The following is a 19,580-nucleotide window of genomic DNA, read 5'->3' as shown; positions in this document are numbered from 1 at the left end:
TAACTTATGCATTACATTTTTGTTATGCACTGAGAAAATATGCTGTTAATATATGTCGTGATAGTTGTTAATTATTATACCTCAAGTTGTTAATAATTGTTCTTTTAGTTGTCAATGTGTACTTTAAAAAAAAAGACAGTTTAGTAATTAAACAAATAAAATCTTTTACAGTAAAATCTCTTGAAACTTTAGATTAATTTAATAATTTTAAGAGATTTTTTATTTAATTCTTTCAGGTGAAACTTTATTACAATTTTCTCATTTTTTTACAATATCAGTATTATGCGGCTTTCTATATAGACTACCTTTGGGTTCGAGTCTATCAACTGAGACATGGAGCATTCTTTGGGCCTTGAAGGTCGCTTGGGATCGAGGATTCAGGGTCGTAGAAATAGAAGGAGACTGCTCAGGCTGTGAATGCTGTGATTATGGTTGCTGGGGCAGAACAGGGAAAAGAACACTGCTGCTGACGCGTTGGCTAAGTTTGCGAGTACGATGCAAACAGATCTATATCTCTTTAGTGAGCTCTCAAGTCAGCTGGATTATGTAGTTAAGGAGGATAGTGGCAATGGCCCCCGAGAGGCCAGAAACATAACGTGTAGCTAGTTTTGTCGTGTACGTCCTTCATAAAAAAAAAATGATAATTTCTTTTTTTACCAGCAATAATCATAATTTCTTGCGTACAAGTTCTCAAATAGAAGGCCATTGAGTGAACGTTATTCAAACTGAAGACGAGATAAGTACGAAAACATAGAAGGCAAGAAACAGTAAATACAATTATACAAGGCGAGCCATGATAGGGACAGTTGAACAGGAATGATGAAGCCATGAAAGAAACATCAATCCATTGCTCTAAATATAAAGGAAACTTGGGAGAGTGACTCTATCGTATAATCCATAAGCTCAATCAAGCAGAAACGAACACCAAGATGGGGAGCCCTTCCTTCTTGTTAAGGTTGGCTCTGGTCTGTACCTTCCCGCTTCTACTGGCGTCGTCTCAACCCCTGTACACAAATTCGCGGTGGATCGTGACGGAAGACGGCGAGCGAGTGAAGTTAGCGTGTGTGAATTGGGTGTCGCATCTGGAACCCTTACTCGCAGAAGGTTTGAGCAAGCAGCCTGTGGATGTGATCTCCAGACGAATCAAGTCGATGGGATTTAACTGCGTGAGATTCACTTGGCCCATTCTGCTCGTCACCAACGACTCTCTCGCCTCCCTCACCGTCAGGCAGTCCTTCCTCAACCTCGGCCTCCTCCAATCCATCGCCGGCATCCAATCCAATAACCCATTCATCATCGATCTTCCCCTTATCCAAGCTTACAAGGTAGAAATAACGATTCTGCAGGCTTTAATTTCACATAAATTGTTATGTATTGCAATTTATAAGAATCTACGCACTGGAAAATTAGGTTAATTAAGTGATTGATGTTGAACAGTGGGTGGTGGAGAGGATGGGGGAGGAGGATGTGATGGTGATATTAGACAACCACATGACGAAGCCGGGATGGTGTTGCAGTAACTCCGACGGGAATGGATTCTTCGGCGACCGGGATTTCGACCCGGAGCTGTGGGTGGAGGGGCTCACGAAGATGGCTTCGCTGTTCAAAGGAGTGACCAATGTGGTTGGGATGAGCCTGAGGAATGAACTGCGAGGCCCCAAACAAAACGTCAACGATTGGTATCGGTACGTACGTTATTTCTTCGAACAGCCCAATCATGTTTTAGCCCATCATCCTATCGTTCACGTCACCGAACCACGCCCGCATCGGTGGCAACGTTCAATATCTATCTACCAGTTCTACAATCTACGTCTTTTTCTTTGACCTGAAATCTATGATCTATGTCTTTTAAAAAAAAAAATCAATGGGGGCATTTTTGTACTTTTACATTCGTTTATGATGATTTTATTTTTATATTTTATTAATTTCTTAAAAACATGGTACATAAGAATTTACCACATGGTATAAATTTTATCTACTTATTATTAAAACTGAGGATAAATTGACAAATGATCACTTAGAACTTTGTGTAACTCCACTTTTTTTGTGTGCAACTTAATGTTTCTTGTATGTAATCTATTTTTTCTCATGCGCAATCATATTTCTTTATGCAACATCTTCTCTTGTTTGCAATTCATCTCTTTTATGCATAAACTAGCTTCTCATACCCGAGTAATGCTTTGTGCAAATCATATTCTATTTTTGTAATTAATTTTACTTGTGTAACTTAGTTTCTCCTGGCAACCCATCATTCTAAAAACTATTTACCAATTAAATTTTCAACGAGAGATTTATTCCTAATTTTTCCATTATAATATATGTGAAATTAAAGCTTTTTTTTTTGGTCAACAAATTAGAACTTAAGCTTGTTTTAAAGAATCTTATATAGGGTTGGCAAAAGAAAAAAAAAAAAGACTCTTATATAGGAGGGTGAATTGTGAAAGTCACGTATTTATTTTCTATAATTATATTTTTATAAGTAAGTAAGTTATTTAACCTAATATGCTTAATGTTCTTTTTTTCAATCATATGTAAAAACAATATATTTTAAATTTAAAAATAATGTTTTAATAATAATTAGTTACAAGATCTTGGCCAAATTTTTTTTTGGGGTAAGATATGTAATACTAGTATGTTAAAAAATATTTAGTGACAAGAGATGTAATATGTTAAAAAAAAATTAGAGTAAAATATTCAGACTATTTTTCTATTTTGTCTCAATTACATAGACTCTCTTCCATTTTGAAAATATAAATTTTAGTTCTGACTATTAACATTGTTAAAAAATATTCTGAAATGATTCTTTAAATGTATCTTTTAATTAAAACCATATTAGAATAACTCATGTTTACTACTTTGCTCCTCATTATATTAAATCTCCAATTTATCTTTTAACATTAATATTTATCAATGATGTATTTAATATTTTTACTAAATTTACTAAATTAAGATATAACTTAATAATTTAATTGAAAATACTTACATATGATTGCAAAACATTTTCAGCTAACATATATATTTAAAATATTACATAAGTGAGTTTTAATAAATAAAAAAGATTAAATATTTAAATTTATTATAAGATAAAATTTTGTATTCACAAAATTAATTAAATTTGTATATGGTAATTGATTTAATATCATAACAAAAAAAAATAGATATATATTAAAATTATTTTTTAATTTCAAATAAAGACATGTCATATGTGATTAAATGATAATTGTTAAATAATATTTGTATTAAAGAGAGGCATTATGATTTAATGGGTCAATCTAATGGTTAGGTAGATATAAGTTGAATCTCAAAACTAGAAGGGAGGTTTGTACAACATATATTTTGATTCTGAGAGAGGTCTATATAAGTTTTCAAAATAAAAAGAAGGTCTTTGTAATTTAGATTGAATAGAAGGGAAGTTAATATATTTTATTTAAAAAATTACTTCTTCTGTTTTGGTTCTATTTAATGACAAGTCTTAAATATAGAAATTTATGTATAATTAAAAAAAAATCGTTTTCCCCTTAATTTAATTTATACCGATTAGGCCCATTTTATGCATGCCTGTACGGCGACAAAAATAAAATGGAATATCCCACCGCAATTGTTTTGGACCAATGAAGTCGTTATGTTTTTGTGCCAATAACGTTGTAAGATCTTTTGTAAGCTGATGCTGAAAATAACACACGTATCATCAATTCATCATCATCATCAATATATCTCTTAGCCATACACACTTATTGGGCGTGGAAGTTAGGGGGGGAAAAAAAAAGGAAAATAATTTCGATGGCCCTTTGATCCCCAACAATTGGAAATTATAACTATCGATCGACATGCATGAAATGAAATTGAGAGGCGGATGTCTTGATTTTGGGTGAAGGTACATGACAAAAGGAGCAGAAGCAGTGCATGCAGCAAACAAGGACGTTCTGGTGATTCTCTCTGGCCTAAATTTCGACAAAGACTTGTCCTTCATCAGGGAACGACCAGTAAAGCTGTCGTTTCAGAGGAAACTTGTATTTGAAGTACACTGGTATGCCTTCACGGACGGTCAAGCATGGGTCCATGGCAACCCAAATCATGTGTGTGGCCAAGTTTCAGGAAATGTGATGAGACTGTCGGGTTATTTGGTAGAACAAGGCTGGCCATTGTTTGTGAGCGAGTTTGGTGGGGACTTAAGAGGCACCAACGAGAACGACAATAGGTACTTGAGTTGCTTCTTGGGTTTGGCAGCTGAACATGACTTGGATTGGGCATTATGGACCCTTGTCGGAAGTTATTACCTCAGGCAAGGTGTTGTTGGAATGAATGAGTATTATGGACTTCTCAACTGGGATTGGCGTGATATCAGGAATTCTTCTTTCTTACAGAGGATCTCTGCTCTCCAATCTCCTTTCCGAGGTATGAACTTTCATTCCCTTGTGCTATTCAATAGCATCTAGAGAGGATAGGAGAGGATCGCTAGAAGAGAATCCGAACACCTCATTCTTTATGACGTCTAAATGCAATCTGAATTATCTATAGATACTCTTGAAATCCAAGAATATCTTCTGTATTGAGACTTCAGTGACCTCGGATTCTTTCAAATACCGAAGGGGCTTGAAAAAGTGGGCTTGATGAATTGTACTGGCCTCACCTTCCTTCTCTTTCTCTACTTTAATAAACAGCTTTTCCCCCCCAGTCTCCGGTAAAAGAGAGTAATGAGGGAAGAAAGTGAAACCCATATAAATGGATTTCGTTGGCCCCACCTTCTCGTTTTTTGTCCTTCTCACACATTCTTTTGCATATCCGAAAGAATCAATGGGAAATTTTGATCCCTTTGCCTGGTTTAATCCCGCTAATTATCGCTTCAAACTCTTCTAATGATTCATATGGCATGCTTATATCAGAATAACTACCAGACTTCAGTGATTGAAACTCCGGTATATAGATTTTCCCTTCCACTTATGATTTGTTAATATTGAAATTTTGAAATATATGCAGGGCCAGGGATATCAGAAGGCAGGCCATATAAAGTAATATTCCATCCATTGACGGGTCTCTGCGTGCAAAGAAAATCACTGCTTGACCCATTGACGTTGGGATCCTGCTCTGAAGCTGAAGGCTGGAAATACACGCCCCAGAAGATACTAACAATGAAGGGAACATATTTCTGCTTACAGGCAGACGATGTAGGGATGCCAGCAAAACTAAGCATACTATGTTCGGGGCCTAATTCCAAATGGGACATAATATCGGAATCTAAGATGCACCTCTCGTCAAAACTCACAAAGGGGTCTTCTGTTTGTCTAGATGTGGACTCCAACAACTACCTCGTTACCAACACTTGCAAATGCTTGAACACAGATCCTACCTGTGATCCTGCGAGCCAATGGTTCAAACTAGTCGACACTACAAGAACTTCAATCTCAGCTCGTTCATTAACGTTACCTGTAGACTCAAATTTACCAGAAATTATCTCTCACTGGGAATCAGTGAGCTCAATATAAGGTAACTCCAACAATATCATTTCATTGTATAATAGTTCTGACCAATATGGTCTGAAGTTGCACATACTATTCCAGCTGAGGTGTTAGCTTTGTAAATTATGGAGTAGGGATGGTGTATATAACATTTCGGTATGAATAAAATCTACAAGTATTATTTAAATTTCAATAAATTTTTTTATTTTTATTTATTTGTTATTCTTTTAAGGCCTTATTAAGCCTATGGCAAAAAGGTAAGAACAGAAGGGGACAGGTCTTTTTCAGAAATTCCCAAATTCCAATGGCCTTGTTAAGCCTATGGCAAAAAGGTAAGAACAGAAGGGGACAAGTCTTTTTTAGAAATTCCCAAATTCCAATACCTTACCTCATGGTTTAATCCCAAAATGAAGCAAGGTATAGAAGTTCAACAGAATTATTACCAACCCCAAAAAGAAAAAGTGAATTCAACAGAATCAGACATCATTTACACCTCACCAAGCCACTGGCATTACCAAATGCCTTGCGTCTGTTGATCCTTCTTTTCCTTGCCCAGAATTTCCATTGAAGTAGATTACAATGGTACCCCAAACAATGCAACCAATGGCTAAACGCCTCACACTATCAGCATCAGAAGACAATGCACTGATGCAACAAGTTGTGGCCACTCATGCTCCTGTTGACGGACATATTGATGTTAGACCTCTTCTTAACGTCGTTCAAGACATCTTTCACCGTATCACCACAGCCATCCCTCCCGTTTTTCAGGTTGTGACAGTGTTGCCATTTTGCCTTTTCTTTCTTAAAGCTTGTCCCTCCCTGATTCTGACATAACTTTGAACAGGGGAAGCAAGCAAACTTGGATGCGTTGGGTAGCAATGCTCTTGCTCCTCACATGCTTGATAACATGTCCCACATAATCAGCAAAATTTCCTGCCAGGTTTGGTTTTTTGTTTCTTGTTCTTGTTTCGAGTGAGAAGGTTAAGTGTTTTTATATCCTTTGTTTGCTTAGAGATTGTCAGCGACAAAGATTCAAGTGTAATTGATTATTTGTTCTGACCAAGTTGCTTAAGCTCTCTTGAGAAAAATTAGAAAAATTTAAAAAGGTTTATCTATTCCTTCTATTCCTTTATACTGGCAAGGATGTTTTGTTAACTAACCATAGGAAGTTGTATTATTCTAAAATGAAATCATATGTGTTAGCTCTGTGCATTTATTTCTCTTTTATAATTGCCAAAAATACTTTTTAAAATATGTCCCTAGAGGATATACGACATGATAATTTGATATGTTTGGTGCAGGAATAATGTGAGATAAACAGGAATTAAGGAGATATTTTAGGTGCTTGTATGAAGTATCTAACTTGTACCAGACTATGGGTAGATAAATCTTTTGTAACTTTAAATAAATAGTCTTTGCCCTGAATGAATTTAAGATAACTTTTCCCTCTGGTGACTGTGCAGTTGCCTTTCTCACCAAATAAGAGCTAAACCAATAAGCGTTGGTCAATGGTCATAGCTAGAAGTTTGTCTTAAAAATAATAATCTTCGGCTACTATGTACAAATCACTTCTAACATGTTTCACCAAAAAAAAAAAATCCTTGAATCTCATCAACTCTGCCTTAAAATTTAATATTGCCTCTGATCCTTAGTATGAGAGCTAGATAACTAGTTTGAGAATATTAAAAAAATTAGTTGAGTTAGGTGTTTGTAATAAATGAGTGTTGTTTTTCCTACAGTACTTTTGTCAATTGTATGCATTAGAATAAAACTATTTAATATGTGTAATTATCATGTGGACTGCTTTAAAAAAAATAAATAAATATGGAAGACAAAATAGATTGGAGTCTTATATTTAGGACTAAATCGAATTTCAACTAACTCTTATATTTAAGACAAGAGATAGTGACTTTCTAAACTTACCCCTATTTAATTTTAATATACACTTTATCCTAAGAGTACAAAGTCAATATAATGATAAATGAATAGTAAAATTATGATTTAAATGAAAAATTTAGTAATGTGACTTGTATATAGGACCAAAAAAATTTTCTCCTCTTTTTGCCTTATAAGGAGGGCTAGAGGAGTAGTTGAGTTCAAGTTCATATGTATGCGGTAGATATTTTAGGAGAGCTACTTCTTATTGGAGGCTGAACTCAACTAAATTTAGACAAGTCAAGGTCTAATACTACTTCCGGTCCTTTATATAAGAGTTAGATAACTAATTTGAGGAGATTAAGAAAATTAGTTATGTTAGTTATTTATAACAAATGTGTGTTGATTTTCTTAAATTGTCCTAATTCAATCATGTATACTAGAATTACACTTGAGTGGAAATACTTTACAATCAATGGAGATATTTTTCAGAACATATTATAAATTTAGAAGACAAAGTGAATTGGAGTTTTATATTTAGGACTGCCAGTTAACTCTTATATTTAGAATTGGAGGTAGTGTAACTTTAGACACTTGGCAGCTTGCATTTAAAGAAAAACTTAGCTTGCTCTCTGTTTTTTTTTTTTTAAAACTCATATAAACATAACACCAACAATTCATACACGACAAAGTACAAGGTCTTAATACAGGTATCAGCTGACTGCTAATAGCAATTTCACTTTCCTACAGTGGTAAGCAGCTAAGAAAATTGTCTACTTTCGATTTTGATTTTGGATACAACAAGTAGCATCTATATTCAATTAGAGATATCAAACCTCTCATGAACTTGAGTTCTCCACAACAACGGCCAATAGTTTATACCCCATCAAGTGTACACGCTTCCAATTATCTGTTGATGTTAGAGATTTCAATGGTTTTGTCAGATATCTTACAAGTGCTCTATTGGAGGAAACTCTCATTCGACAACTATGGGAATTCTGGGCATGCTTTCAAGCTATTCATGGGATTCAAAGGTGGTGATAGCATTAGCAGCCTTTGCATTGAACTTTGGGGAGGTCCAGCTGATAACTCAGCTTTATACCACCAACTCTCCTGCGACGTCTATTGCTATGTTGAAGCATGTTCCTGAAACACAGAATCAAGAGGATATTCTGGGATTGCAACATAGGTATGAAGTGATCAGCAACATTGTCAAGGTCATGTTGGATCTGACCACTTGCATTTTGGCATTTGAGGAGCTCCCCTCGCAGTACAAAACACCTGACACGCCGCAGACGTTGGCTACCACCACTTTGGTTTCCATTGCTGTCTATTGGACCATTCGTGGTATTGTGGCTTCTGCATCACAAATTTCAGGCCTCCTGAGTATGAATCGGTATGTCTGTCTGGCCTCTCTATGAGAATCATCCTAAATTGCTCTTAACTTCCTTATATTTTTGCTTTGGTGATTTTGGAAATCAAACTCTTTTTTCTTTTTTTAATTAATTTCTGGATTGATGTTAGAAATATAGCATCAATGTCAGAGGCTTGGGAACTTTCTAGTCTGGTTCACAAGCTCAATAACATACACAATCACCTTCAGACTCAGCTTGCCCTTTTACATAAGCAGATGGGTAAATCTAATTCCTTATGTGGATTTGCACCACTTAAATGAATTCATCTATAACCGGGACACCTTTTTATCCTGGTGATGTTGGACATTTATGTATTAATGCAGATGATAACAAACAAACTGAAGCTTTCGAGACACTTGTGCGCCTTTTTGATGCATCTCACGCTGACAACTTGGAAATTCTTCAAGGTTTGTTTGACTTCAAGGATGATCAACTGCCACTCCTTGATTGTTCTACCAAGCAAAGGGTTAGACTTCAATGTAAATGCTATTTTGTCTGATATTTCCATGTGTCAGTGCCAACCTTCTCTATCTTTTTCCTCAGGTAAGCAGTGATGCATTGAGGAGTAAAATTGTGCTGCTATTCATATCAGATCTCGATCTCTCTGACCAAGAGATCATGATTCTTGGACATATGCATCTCGAGTCACGTGAGGAACCAGACATGTTTCCTATTCCATACGAAGTCGTTTGGTTTCCAGTTGTGAACAAGGCAACCCCATGTACTGAAGTGAAACGGAAGAAGTTGGAGGACCTACGATCAACAATGCCATGGTACTCAATTTATGATCCTTGGCAGATAGAGCAAGCAGTCATTAAGTACATTAAAGATATTTGGCATTTCAAGAAGAAGCCCATACTTGTTGTGTTGGACCAGCAAGGAAAGGTTGTCAACCTAAATGCTTTACACATTATGTGGATTTGGGGATGCTTAGCATATCCTTTCGCAGTTTCTGACGAGGAATCCATTTGGGCGAAACAAACATGGGGACTCCAGCTATTGGCAGATGTGTTTTGTCCATTAAGCTGGGTATGCGAAACAATTCATACTAGTACTTCATTAGGAAAAATGCAGAATATCTCCTTTCAACTAGGCTATTTGAAAACTGAGACTGATACTAGATGTTACATTTTCCAATTAAATGCAAATTCACAAATTTACTGGCTTAAACTTACTGGAGTGCAAACTTGTTTCAGATATCAGAAGGGAAATACGTATGCTTGTATGGAGGTGAAGATCTTGAGTGGATTAGGAAATTCACAAGAGGCGCATATGCTATGGCTGAGACTCTGGAAATCCCACTGGAAATGATATACATAGGGAGAAGCAATCCAGGGGAGAAAGTTAAGAAGAACACGGAAGCTATAATTTCAGAGAAGCTGAGCAGTACACTGGAGGACCTGACATTAATATGGTACTTCTGGGTTAGAGTAGAAAGCATGTGGCACTCCAAGTTACAGCAGGGGAAAACAGTAGAGAGTGACCCAATAATGCAGGAAGTGATGACAATTGTGAGCTTTGATCGAAGCGAGGAAGGATGGGCTGTGATGGGCAGAGGAACAGAGAAGATGGTGAAAGCAAAAGGAGAAACAGTCCTGAAATGTGTTAATGAGTATCAGAAATGGAAGGACAAGGCAAAAGAGAAAGGGGTTTTGATAGCAATGGAAGAATATATACAAGAGCTAAGAACCCCACACCATTGCAATAGGTTGATAGTTCCAGGAAGCAATGGCAGAAGCCTAGAAGAAGTGACCTGTGCTGAATGTGGCCGTCCCATGGAAAAGCTCTTCATGTACCGTTGCTGCAATGATTATTGATTCAACTCTTAAATATAGGATCATACAAAGTCCAAGTAGTGTACTTTTTTGGATTCTCAAGACAGGTATATGCCTCAGTTATGCAAATTCTATAAATAACATACCTTTCTGTAAACTTTATGTTTTATTTTTTTTATAATCTAAATTTTATGTTTTATATTAAATGATTGATATTGACACTTTTAAAATTTTTCACTCTTCATCATACATTCACACAATTTTTACCGGCGGTACTAATTCAATAATAAATGAGAAGTTCTCAAGAATTGGCCATACAAATATCTTGTCATGTCAATTTAACGTCACTGTGTGAATTGGGTAATCTTTGAGTATTAAAAGTTTCGTTTTCCCTTTTATTTTTAATTCAAGATATAAGTAGCTCCCAAACAAGTAATTAAAAAAAAAAAGGAGCAAAAGTTGCTTTCTGAAAAGCCTAATTAAATGTATAAGACATGTCAAGTTCTCATTCAAATCACTAAAAAAATAAAATAATTTTTCATTTATGATAATGTGACTTCTGGCGCTGTTTCATAATATATAATTATTTCGAAATTCATATGCGTAGCTGTCATTTGTGAATGAAAAGAAATGCTTGTATTAAAATATAAGTCAATCAGGAATAATGGTGGTGATGTCATATAAAAATGGCATAATCATATTGAGAAGGACGATCGTTAAAAGAAATAAGATATTGAAACTTATGTCACAAATGACGGCATCCGATTGAAAAATAAGTAAATCAATTAATTATACTTATATTTCATACTCAATAATTTCAAAAAAAAAAAAAAAAGGTAGTCAGTCATAGGCTTTAATTTGGTAATCAGATTTCTTTAATTAATCGAATATGATTAATTAATAATCTATGTGCTGAGTTTAATAGCCCTGAACGAAAGAGACTCGATCGACGTTACTTTGTAGTGTCTGCATCAAAAGTTATTCACATAACAAGGACTAAAAATAAGAATTAATGTGTACGAAAGTACTCCTCCGATCTTAAATATAAGATCCTTATACTAGTGTGTATAAGGGTCTTATATTTAGGATCGGAAGAGTATTATTATTTGATATGATTTGGGGAAAAACTATTGTTAATTTGATGACAGTAAGCTTTGATTATTTTGCATAAATTATATATACCGGGACTCATTTTGAGTCTTGCGACTTAGAAAATGACCCCCGGGGGGGGGAACAGTACAAAGAATCAAGGCGCCAAAGAAAATAAGAAGATAGCTAGTGTACTAGTACTACGTCGTCTTGTGACTAACCATGGCCTCCTTAAAACTGATGTTAAAAGTCCTCTCTCACCAATGTTAAAAGGGCTAGTAAGTATATTACTTCTATTTCTTAATATAAAAACTATATAACTAATTTATAAAAATTAAAAAAAATCAGTTAAGTTATTTATTTGTAATAAATAAATATTATTTTCTCTCAACTACTTCTATGAATCATATGCATTGGAATTACTTTTTTATGAAAACGCTTTAACATATGCAATCACCATAAAAATTACTTAGAAGCAAAAGTGATAAATATTAAATGCATAGATTAAGGACCACACATAGTATATGAAATTGGCTACACACGTATATTATGCCAACAAAAAGGCACCAGAACTTAATTAGACTTAACTATTAATCAGTAGTCCCTTTGATCTTATTTATAAGCTTCAAATTTGAGAAGGGATGTTGTCTATTTTTAGAAGTTTCAATTTGAATTTTTCTTAACATTTAATGCATTTTTTTAAATATTGCTCTTAATTATTTCTCTTATCATATTTTTCTACACATTCTCTTTCATTTTTTTCTCATTTATTATAAGGGCATATATGAAAATAAAAATTTATTTCTAATCCATTTATTGTTTTTAATTAATTATTTTTTATCTATAAATTAATTATTTAAAGTTTATAATAAAAACGGGAGAGTAATTGCCAATAAAATTAGTAGTGACGGTGTTGCTCAAGTTGCCAAGTTGCACTTACAACCTCGCCCAACCTAATCCTCTATATCATATACTCTGTGTGTATACATATATACTGCTTCCAATCCATAATATAACTCATTTCAACTAATTTATCAGAATCAAAAAATGGTAGTCATGAACTCCTTAAATTTGCCTCAAATTGAAAATCCCCCCCCCCTTAACTTTACTCATATCAAATGAGGTTGTAAATGAGAGAGAAAAATATAGAGAGTTATATTCAAGCATTTAATTATAAGGACAAAATTAACAAATAAGCATTATTCACTCTTCAAGTCATTTTTCTAAAGGCGATTGAATCAGAGGGAGTGTGTGTGTGTGTGTGTGTCATTTGTTTGTGGCGCAGGGATGAATAAGGAACAGGCTGGGTTGCTTGAATTGATGGACAACTAGAGCTCCACTTTAACTTCTGCCATTCACACGCAATATAATCAATGATAACGACATGCACGCATAACTATGCGTATATGAATAGTAGTATTACGATTATATATATACACAGATACGGATTTCAATCCCTTCCCTTTCAACAACGTTGAAAATGACATCTATCTAGCCTATGTAAAATACTACAAAGCTTTCCTCTCTTTTTCTTGGGTGCATGCCTGGAATTTAAGAAATTTCTGAGTTGAGATGCAAATATAATACGGAATTTCCCACTTGAAGTTGGATTTATGCCCATTTCTTTCAAACTCAATTCGAATAAACTAACGCATGTTTCTCATCTTTAGGGGAGTGAGGTTAATCAGTAGCATATATATGTCTGCGTACTCCCTCCGGTCCTTAATTAATATAAAAGCTAATTGACTAATTTGAGTAGATTAAAGAAACTAGTTAAATTAGTTATTTATAACAAATATGTATTGTCTTTTCTAAAATATTCTTGCTAATCAAGTATATTAGTTAGAACTACCATTATTGCAAGGACTACCTTGGGAAAAAAAGATAAATATGAGAGACAAAGTGAATTGGGATTTTATATTTAGGACTAAAATAAAAGCCAAACAAGTATTATATTAAAGACAAGAAGTAGTATATATAATCCTGTTCATCGACAACTTGGTGGTGGAACTTCCATTATATGCAGCGCGTCACATTAAGTCAACTTGCTAATGTCTTGCTTTTTTGTGAACATCAAAGTGCATGCAAGTGTATGGGGTGGATATGGATTCCACAATCTCTAGGTCATCAACTTTGGTTTGTATGATTTTATTGTCTATTTGTTAATGTTGTTCGGATGTGTGTGGCTCTTGTTTCTTGTATTACTATTTGTTTTGTTATACTATATGTGTTGTATGACTATGACCTTAATTGAACGGGTAATGTGATGAGTCTTCTATGCTAGCTAATTCTTTTTCAACAAATTAGACTTTTATTAAAAAAATAATACTAATTTGTGTTATGTTCATGATGTGGGTGAGTCCAAAAAAGACAACCCTCGTTGAAAAAAAAAATCATCTCATTTAACATGTAGATGTTTGGGTATGAGCTAATAAAGCCTCTAATAATTCTCAAGAGATTCAAGTGTGACTATCACTAATAAATGGTGTAGTTTAAGCGCATTATGCTCTAGATTTTTCAAGCTCTTCTTTTCCACTTCATTATTTGCTGATCTTCTGTTTAGTTATATATTTATATTTTTATTGTTTTGTTTTCCTGCTATTGATAGAAAGGGCTTTTTTTTCACTTTAATTTATTTTTTATTTTTTTGTCAAGTGATTCTAACAATTTGAGTACTGTTGGGGGAAAAAAAAAAAGGAAAAATCCAAAGTAAATTTAAATTCCACAGGGTTATGCTTGGTTGGGATCTTAGTTTAGCGACAAATGAAAGGATCAGAATTAGCTAGCCTTCTGTATATGAAATCTCTTTTCACTTAATTAAGTAATTAAGCCATAATAATAATGATATGGAATCTGTAAATCCTTATTTTCACGGCAGGCCATGTTTATCTATTATGACAAGTTACTTAACATCAAAAAAGACAAGCCAAAGTTACTTTTGGTTTATTCTTTTCTTTGTTTGCCTTGAAGTGGCTGGTAACAGTAGTTATATTCATTACCTCAAAGCAAAACTAAGTTATACTATCCTAATTAAGCATAATAGTCAACATGCAAAGAATTTTCACAACTACTCGCGAGATTGTGCAATTTACACCTCTTGTATAACTTTTGAAGTTGATAAAAATTTTGTTAATTTTGTAATTTCTTTTAATAAATGTAACTTAGACTATTTTTTATGAACGTCTTAAATCTCCTTTAATATTATTGTTGCTCATCAACATCAAGCTTCATCAGTCACATGGTAGGAAATTCTAGTTATGATTTTGTCTTTTATTAACAAACGTATGTCTATAAAACTGTACCTCCAATCCTTAATATAAGAACTAGTTAACTAATTTAAGTAGATTAGTAAAAAATTTTGAGTTAGTTATTTGTAATAATTATGTGTTGTCTTTCTTAAAATACCATTGCTAATCATGTATTAGCTAAAACTAACATTTGATTGCACATTTAATATGTGTAATTACTACAATGACTACTTTAAAAAATGAATAAATATGAGAGATAAAGTGGATTGAGATCTTATATTTAGGATCAAATTGTCAAATTAGCTCTTATGTTAAGGAATAAAGGTAGTATAATATATTCATGCATGGGGACGGCAAGTGACAGAAAATATATTAATCCCAGTTGGTATATAAAACTGAATAAGTAATTAATGAGAACATGAGAGAAAAATCAAGGCCATGGGAATCGTACTAATAAATAAAAAATTAATTAAAACTTAAAAAAATTTACGAGATAATTAGTCAACTTATCGAAAATCAGTACATAATACAAAGTACTTGAGCCTTAAATTGAGGAAGTGATTTGAGAATCTGGGACTAAATATATGCATTTAGCAAATACATGGCTCGTGGCTTGCGGATTAATTAATTAATTAATCAATAATTAATCAGATTATCTTAAAACAATGGAGGCATCCAGAAGGAATATAATGCCTTTCTTTGTCCTATATTGATTCATGCATACTACCTCCAGTTCTTAATATAAGACCTTATTTGACTTTGATTTTGATCATAAATATAAGATCCCAATTCATTTTTGTCTCTCACATTTATCTATTTCTTCCAAAATAGTTCTTGTAGTAGTTGTATATGTTAAAGATTCAATTAAATGGTAGCTTTAGTTAATATATAAGATTAGTAAGGATATTTTAGGGAAGAAAACACTTAATTATTACAAATAACTAACCCAACAAACTTCCTTAATGTACTCAAATTAGTCAACTAACTCTTATATTAAGGAGCGAAGGTAGTATTACTTGTATTTGTATATATAGTATTTGAATGTGTTCAGTGTTAATTTAACTGTTAAGCTATATTAGTGCTTAATTAGATATAGCCTCCTTGGCTATAAATATATATATATATATATATATATTATACACACACACACGATATAGATTGCTATCTTTTTGCAAGTTACGGGCACGTCTACCCGGCTTCTTCATTTTGAGTTGTATAATTAAATATATGGCATGCTTCTTTCTTTTTTTTAAAAAATTTAAATATACACAAAATTTAATATAGGAGTGAGCGTTCAAGTGGCAAATATATTTAAGGATAAAGATGCATCGAACATCCTGATCGGTCTTATTTTCCTGGTACATCGAGCATCTCGATGTTATTTTTTTAGGTATATCATGTTAGACGCACTTAAAATAAGACTAGAGTATACGGGATGTACTTAAAAAAAAAAAAAGATAATGATGCTGGATGTTACATATATAAACCAAATAGAGTGTTGGATCCACATTTACTCGGGTGTGGAGGAGAGAAAAGCAATTATTTTAATTTTGTGCTCATAAAATAAAGATGCCGATTGTTGGTTACATTGTGACAAGATGAGATCAAAGTTCACAGTTTTGGATGAAACTAAGGCAAACTAATCCAGGAGTGTGTATATATACACATCCAGCTATACTCTCTGGAATACTGAGACTGGTTTTATGGTACCACCAAACGCCCAAATCCTGCTGGGTTATTATATTCTAGACAAAAACACCCCTACAGTATCGAGTGAAACTTGCCTACTTAATTTGTTTTTGCCAGCTCAAACTTACCTGCTTATATTGTGTGTGTGTGTGTGTGGCTGTGTAAGTAAAGCTTAGCTTATTTCTTGTGTAATATAATCGAACGAGACGGCCATTGATCCTTCACAGCCAGGTCTGAATTTTCGAGTTTCAACAGTCATAATTTTATAAAAAGTTTATAATCATTAGGAAAAATCACAAAAAAAACCTTGAAAATAAAAAAATTGTAAATAGAAACCCGATACAATATTAGTATGAGTTTTGAAGATAATTGATAAACAAATAACAGCAACTTTTGTGAACGGGTCTTGTATGTAATTTTTCAATCTTCAGAGTCTTTTTTTTAGATTTTCCCTAATCATTATTTCTGCGCGTATCCATGCTCCTTCATACACCTTAATACATATCCTCTGGTCCTATTTATAGGACAGAGAGAAGATATTTTTTTATCCTATTTATAAAATACTGAGAGAAATTTTTTATATAAATGTACAATTTTATCCTTCATTTATTATTGTGTTAACTTTATTTAAATTAGGTATAATGTATATTAAATAAGAAAAAAAATTAAAAAGTTATTGAATTTTAAATGAGAGTTAATGAAACTTAAGATTTTTTTTAATCTATGTAAACCATATTGAAAATATATATACCCTTGTGGTATATTAGAGACATTTTATGGTGCAATCTCGTACAGGCGAAAAATCAATTCGTCGTTGATAGATACAAGCATTAATTGAAGAACAACCAATAATCAAAGTGATATCAATTGCAATTTCAACAAATTTGCCATCAAAACTAATAAATGGTTAAAGCTACGTCCTAATTAAAGACCGGCCCGTCTGTCAAATCTCATTTATATATCCCTTTCATATTTTTTTCCCCCACCATGCAACTTGGGATTTTCTTTTGTTTTTTTTCTCCCGGTTTCCATCTGCAACTTGTGTTTATTTATAGTACTCGTATTTACTATTTAGAATTCTAACATTGTTATATTCTATCCGTCACCGTCGCCGATCATCTGTGCCCACCGGAAGTGTCGTTGAGGTCGCGTCGACGTCTTCCTTGAGAGAAACTCTCCAAACCCTAATCTCACCGTCCAGGGAACCGCTGAACACCGAAACGTCGCTGTTCGGTTCAGAAGCTTCGGATTCTGTAACGGCCGCCAAGCTTTTCACCGGCTTCTGATGACCCATCAGAACGGCGACGCAACAATAGCTTTCCTGAACCCCCTGCTTCCAAATCCTGACCGTCCGATCTGCTGACCCACTCAGAAGCAAATCACGCACGTTGATCAAACACAAGATCGCCTTCTCGTGCCCTCTCAAAGCTCCACTCACCACCATATGATTCGCACTGTGCTCTCTCTCCCACACCAATATCGAACGGTCGCACGCACCGGAAAACAGCACCGACCCTTCTTCGTTTAACGCCAAGGCGTTTATCGCCGACTTGTGCTTCTCCAACGTCGCTATCAACGAGTGCCTTTTCTCTCCGTCCTGTTTGCTCCATACCCGAATCCGTTTATCCGCGGATCCTGTGTACACCGTTCCGTCTTTGGATACAACCACCGCGTTCACGGCGTCCTCGTGAGCTTTCACTGACTCAACGCAGCGCAGATCGCAGGCTCGCCATATCTTCATGCTCTTATCCCAAGACACAGAGTAAATAATGTTGTTATTAACGGCCAGCCCTGTGACGGCGTCTGCATGCTGGATCCAGAGCTGTTTCCGATGACGCCGTACGGCGACGTAGTTCTTGGGAAGAAGAAAACGACGTAGACGGTCGTTGACGGTGGGAAGAGCAGTGACCATCTGGTATCCCTTATCTTCAAGTAATTTCCACACGCGAATTTTAGAGTCCTGGTGAGTGGTGAAGACCTTGCCATTGCAAAACGCAAGGGCCTTAGTGGATCCGGAAGAAGAACGTTGGGAGCCAAAGGAGCGGAGGTGGGTGCAGCTACGGCGATCGTAGACGGTGATGTGGTGGGAGGATGCAGCGTAAAGGAGATCGCCGTGGATGGCGAGACAGGTGAGAGGGTGAGAGGGGTGTGGGTTTAGAGAAGCAAGGCAATGTTGAGAAACGACGTAGGTGGTGCCGCGGGAAGGAAGCTTCTGGAGAGAAGGAACAGAAGGGTGGGTCTGAACGGAGAGGTTGCTATGAAGACTGCTAGTGGTGCTGGTGCAGGCGGTGTCCCGAGAGGTAGAAGAAGGTGAATCGGAGGAACTGGTATCATCGGAAGGTATCGGCGGTTTCTTGGTAGATTGGAGGGCTGTCGCTGCGGTGGAAGAGCAGGAATCGAGCCATGAGGGGATGCGCATGGCAGAGGCTCTGTAAAGAGATGATGCAGATGCAGAAGAGAAGAGAAGAGGAAGAAAGGATGGCGTAAAGAAGGAAGGGAAGGAGGGAAGATTAAAAAGAAGAGAAGACGGAAGAGAGAGAGAGATAAGATGGTACGGTGAGTTCGAGGATGGATGGAATAAGGCGGAGGAGGGGCATATGATGGAGAAGGAAGGAAGGAAGGAAGGACGGACGAAGGAAGGAAGGCGAGGGAGATTAAGTGGGACCACTGTGATGAGTCGTATACGCTTCTTTACGGTACGGTATTATTCATCTTCGTTACAGTGGCCCAACAGTAAAAAGAAAAAGAAAACAAGAAGATTAGTAAATTAATTCTCCACTTAATTAAGAGCCTTAAACTTTTGAATAAGTGCAAATTATCCTTAAATGATACTACCTCCGGTTCTAATTATAAGAGCTAGTTCACTAATTTGAGGAGATTAAGGAAAGAAGTTAAATTAGTTATTTGTAACAAACATATGTTGTCTTTCCTAAAATATCTTTACTAATCAAGTGTATTGGCTAGAACTATTATTGTTAGAAGGATTACTTTGGAAAAATAAATAAATATAAGAGACAAAGTAGATTGGGATAT

At 35.0% G+C, this 19,580-nt stretch overlaps 4 protein-coding genes across 4 annotated transcripts; 3 read left to right on the top strand and 1 right to left on the bottom strand.

The window, feature by feature from the left end:
- Window positions 1-826: 826 nt before the first annotated feature.
- LOC114712042 (glycosyl hydrolase 5 family protein) lies at window positions 827-5,653 on the top strand. Its single transcript, XM_028896494.1, has 4 exons — window positions 827-1,325; window positions 1,438-1,685; window positions 3,875-4,395; window positions 4,978-5,653. Exons 1-4 carry the CDS (start codon window positions 930-932, stop codon window positions 5,481-5,483), a joined length of 1,671 nt encoding a protein of 556 aa, XP_028752327.1. The 5' UTR covers window positions 827-929; the 3' UTR covers window positions 5,484-5,653.
- A 72-nt stretch (window positions 5,654-5,725) lies between these two features.
- On the top strand, window positions 5,726-8,752 carry LOC114712047 (protein SIEVE ELEMENT OCCLUSION B-like). The gene is made up of 3 exons (XM_028896498.1): window positions 5,726-6,224; window positions 6,301-6,396; window positions 8,276-8,752. Exons 1-3 carry the CDS (start codon window positions 6,036-6,038, stop codon window positions 8,750-8,752), a joined length of 762 nt encoding a protein of 253 aa, XP_028752331.1. The 5' UTR covers window positions 5,726-6,035.
- Window positions 8,753-8,799: 47 nt separating this feature from the next.
- LOC114712046 (protein SIEVE ELEMENT OCCLUSION B-like) lies at window positions 8,800-14,410 on the top strand. The gene is made up of 4 exons (XM_028896497.1): window positions 8,800-8,965; window positions 9,070-9,212; window positions 9,290-9,761; window positions 14,397-14,410. Exons 1-4 carry the CDS (start codon window positions 8,869-8,871, stop codon window positions 14,408-14,410), a joined length of 726 nt encoding a protein of 241 aa, XP_028752330.1. The 5' UTR covers window positions 8,800-8,868.
- Window positions 14,411-17,348: 2,938 nt separating this feature from the next.
- Window positions 17,349-19,342, bottom strand: LOC114712045 (protein JINGUBANG-like). The gene has a single exon (XM_028896496.1). It carries the CDS (start codon window positions 18,964-18,966, stop codon window positions 17,650-17,652), a length of 1,317 nt encoding a protein of 438 aa, XP_028752329.1. The 5' UTR covers window positions 18,967-19,342; the 3' UTR covers window positions 17,349-17,649.
- Between the last annotated feature and the right edge of the window lie 238 nt (window positions 19,343-19,580).

Source organism: Neltuma alba, unplaced genomic scaffold (assembly GCF_004799145.2).
Source record: "Neltuma alba isolate B1F8T4 unplaced genomic scaffold, ASM479914v2 tig00011330_pilon, whole genome shotgun sequence".
Taxonomy (NCBI): domain Eukaryota; kingdom Viridiplantae; phylum Streptophyta; class Magnoliopsida; order Fabales; family Fabaceae; genus Neltuma; species Neltuma alba.
This window is presented reverse-complemented; position numbering and strand designations above follow the sequence as displayed.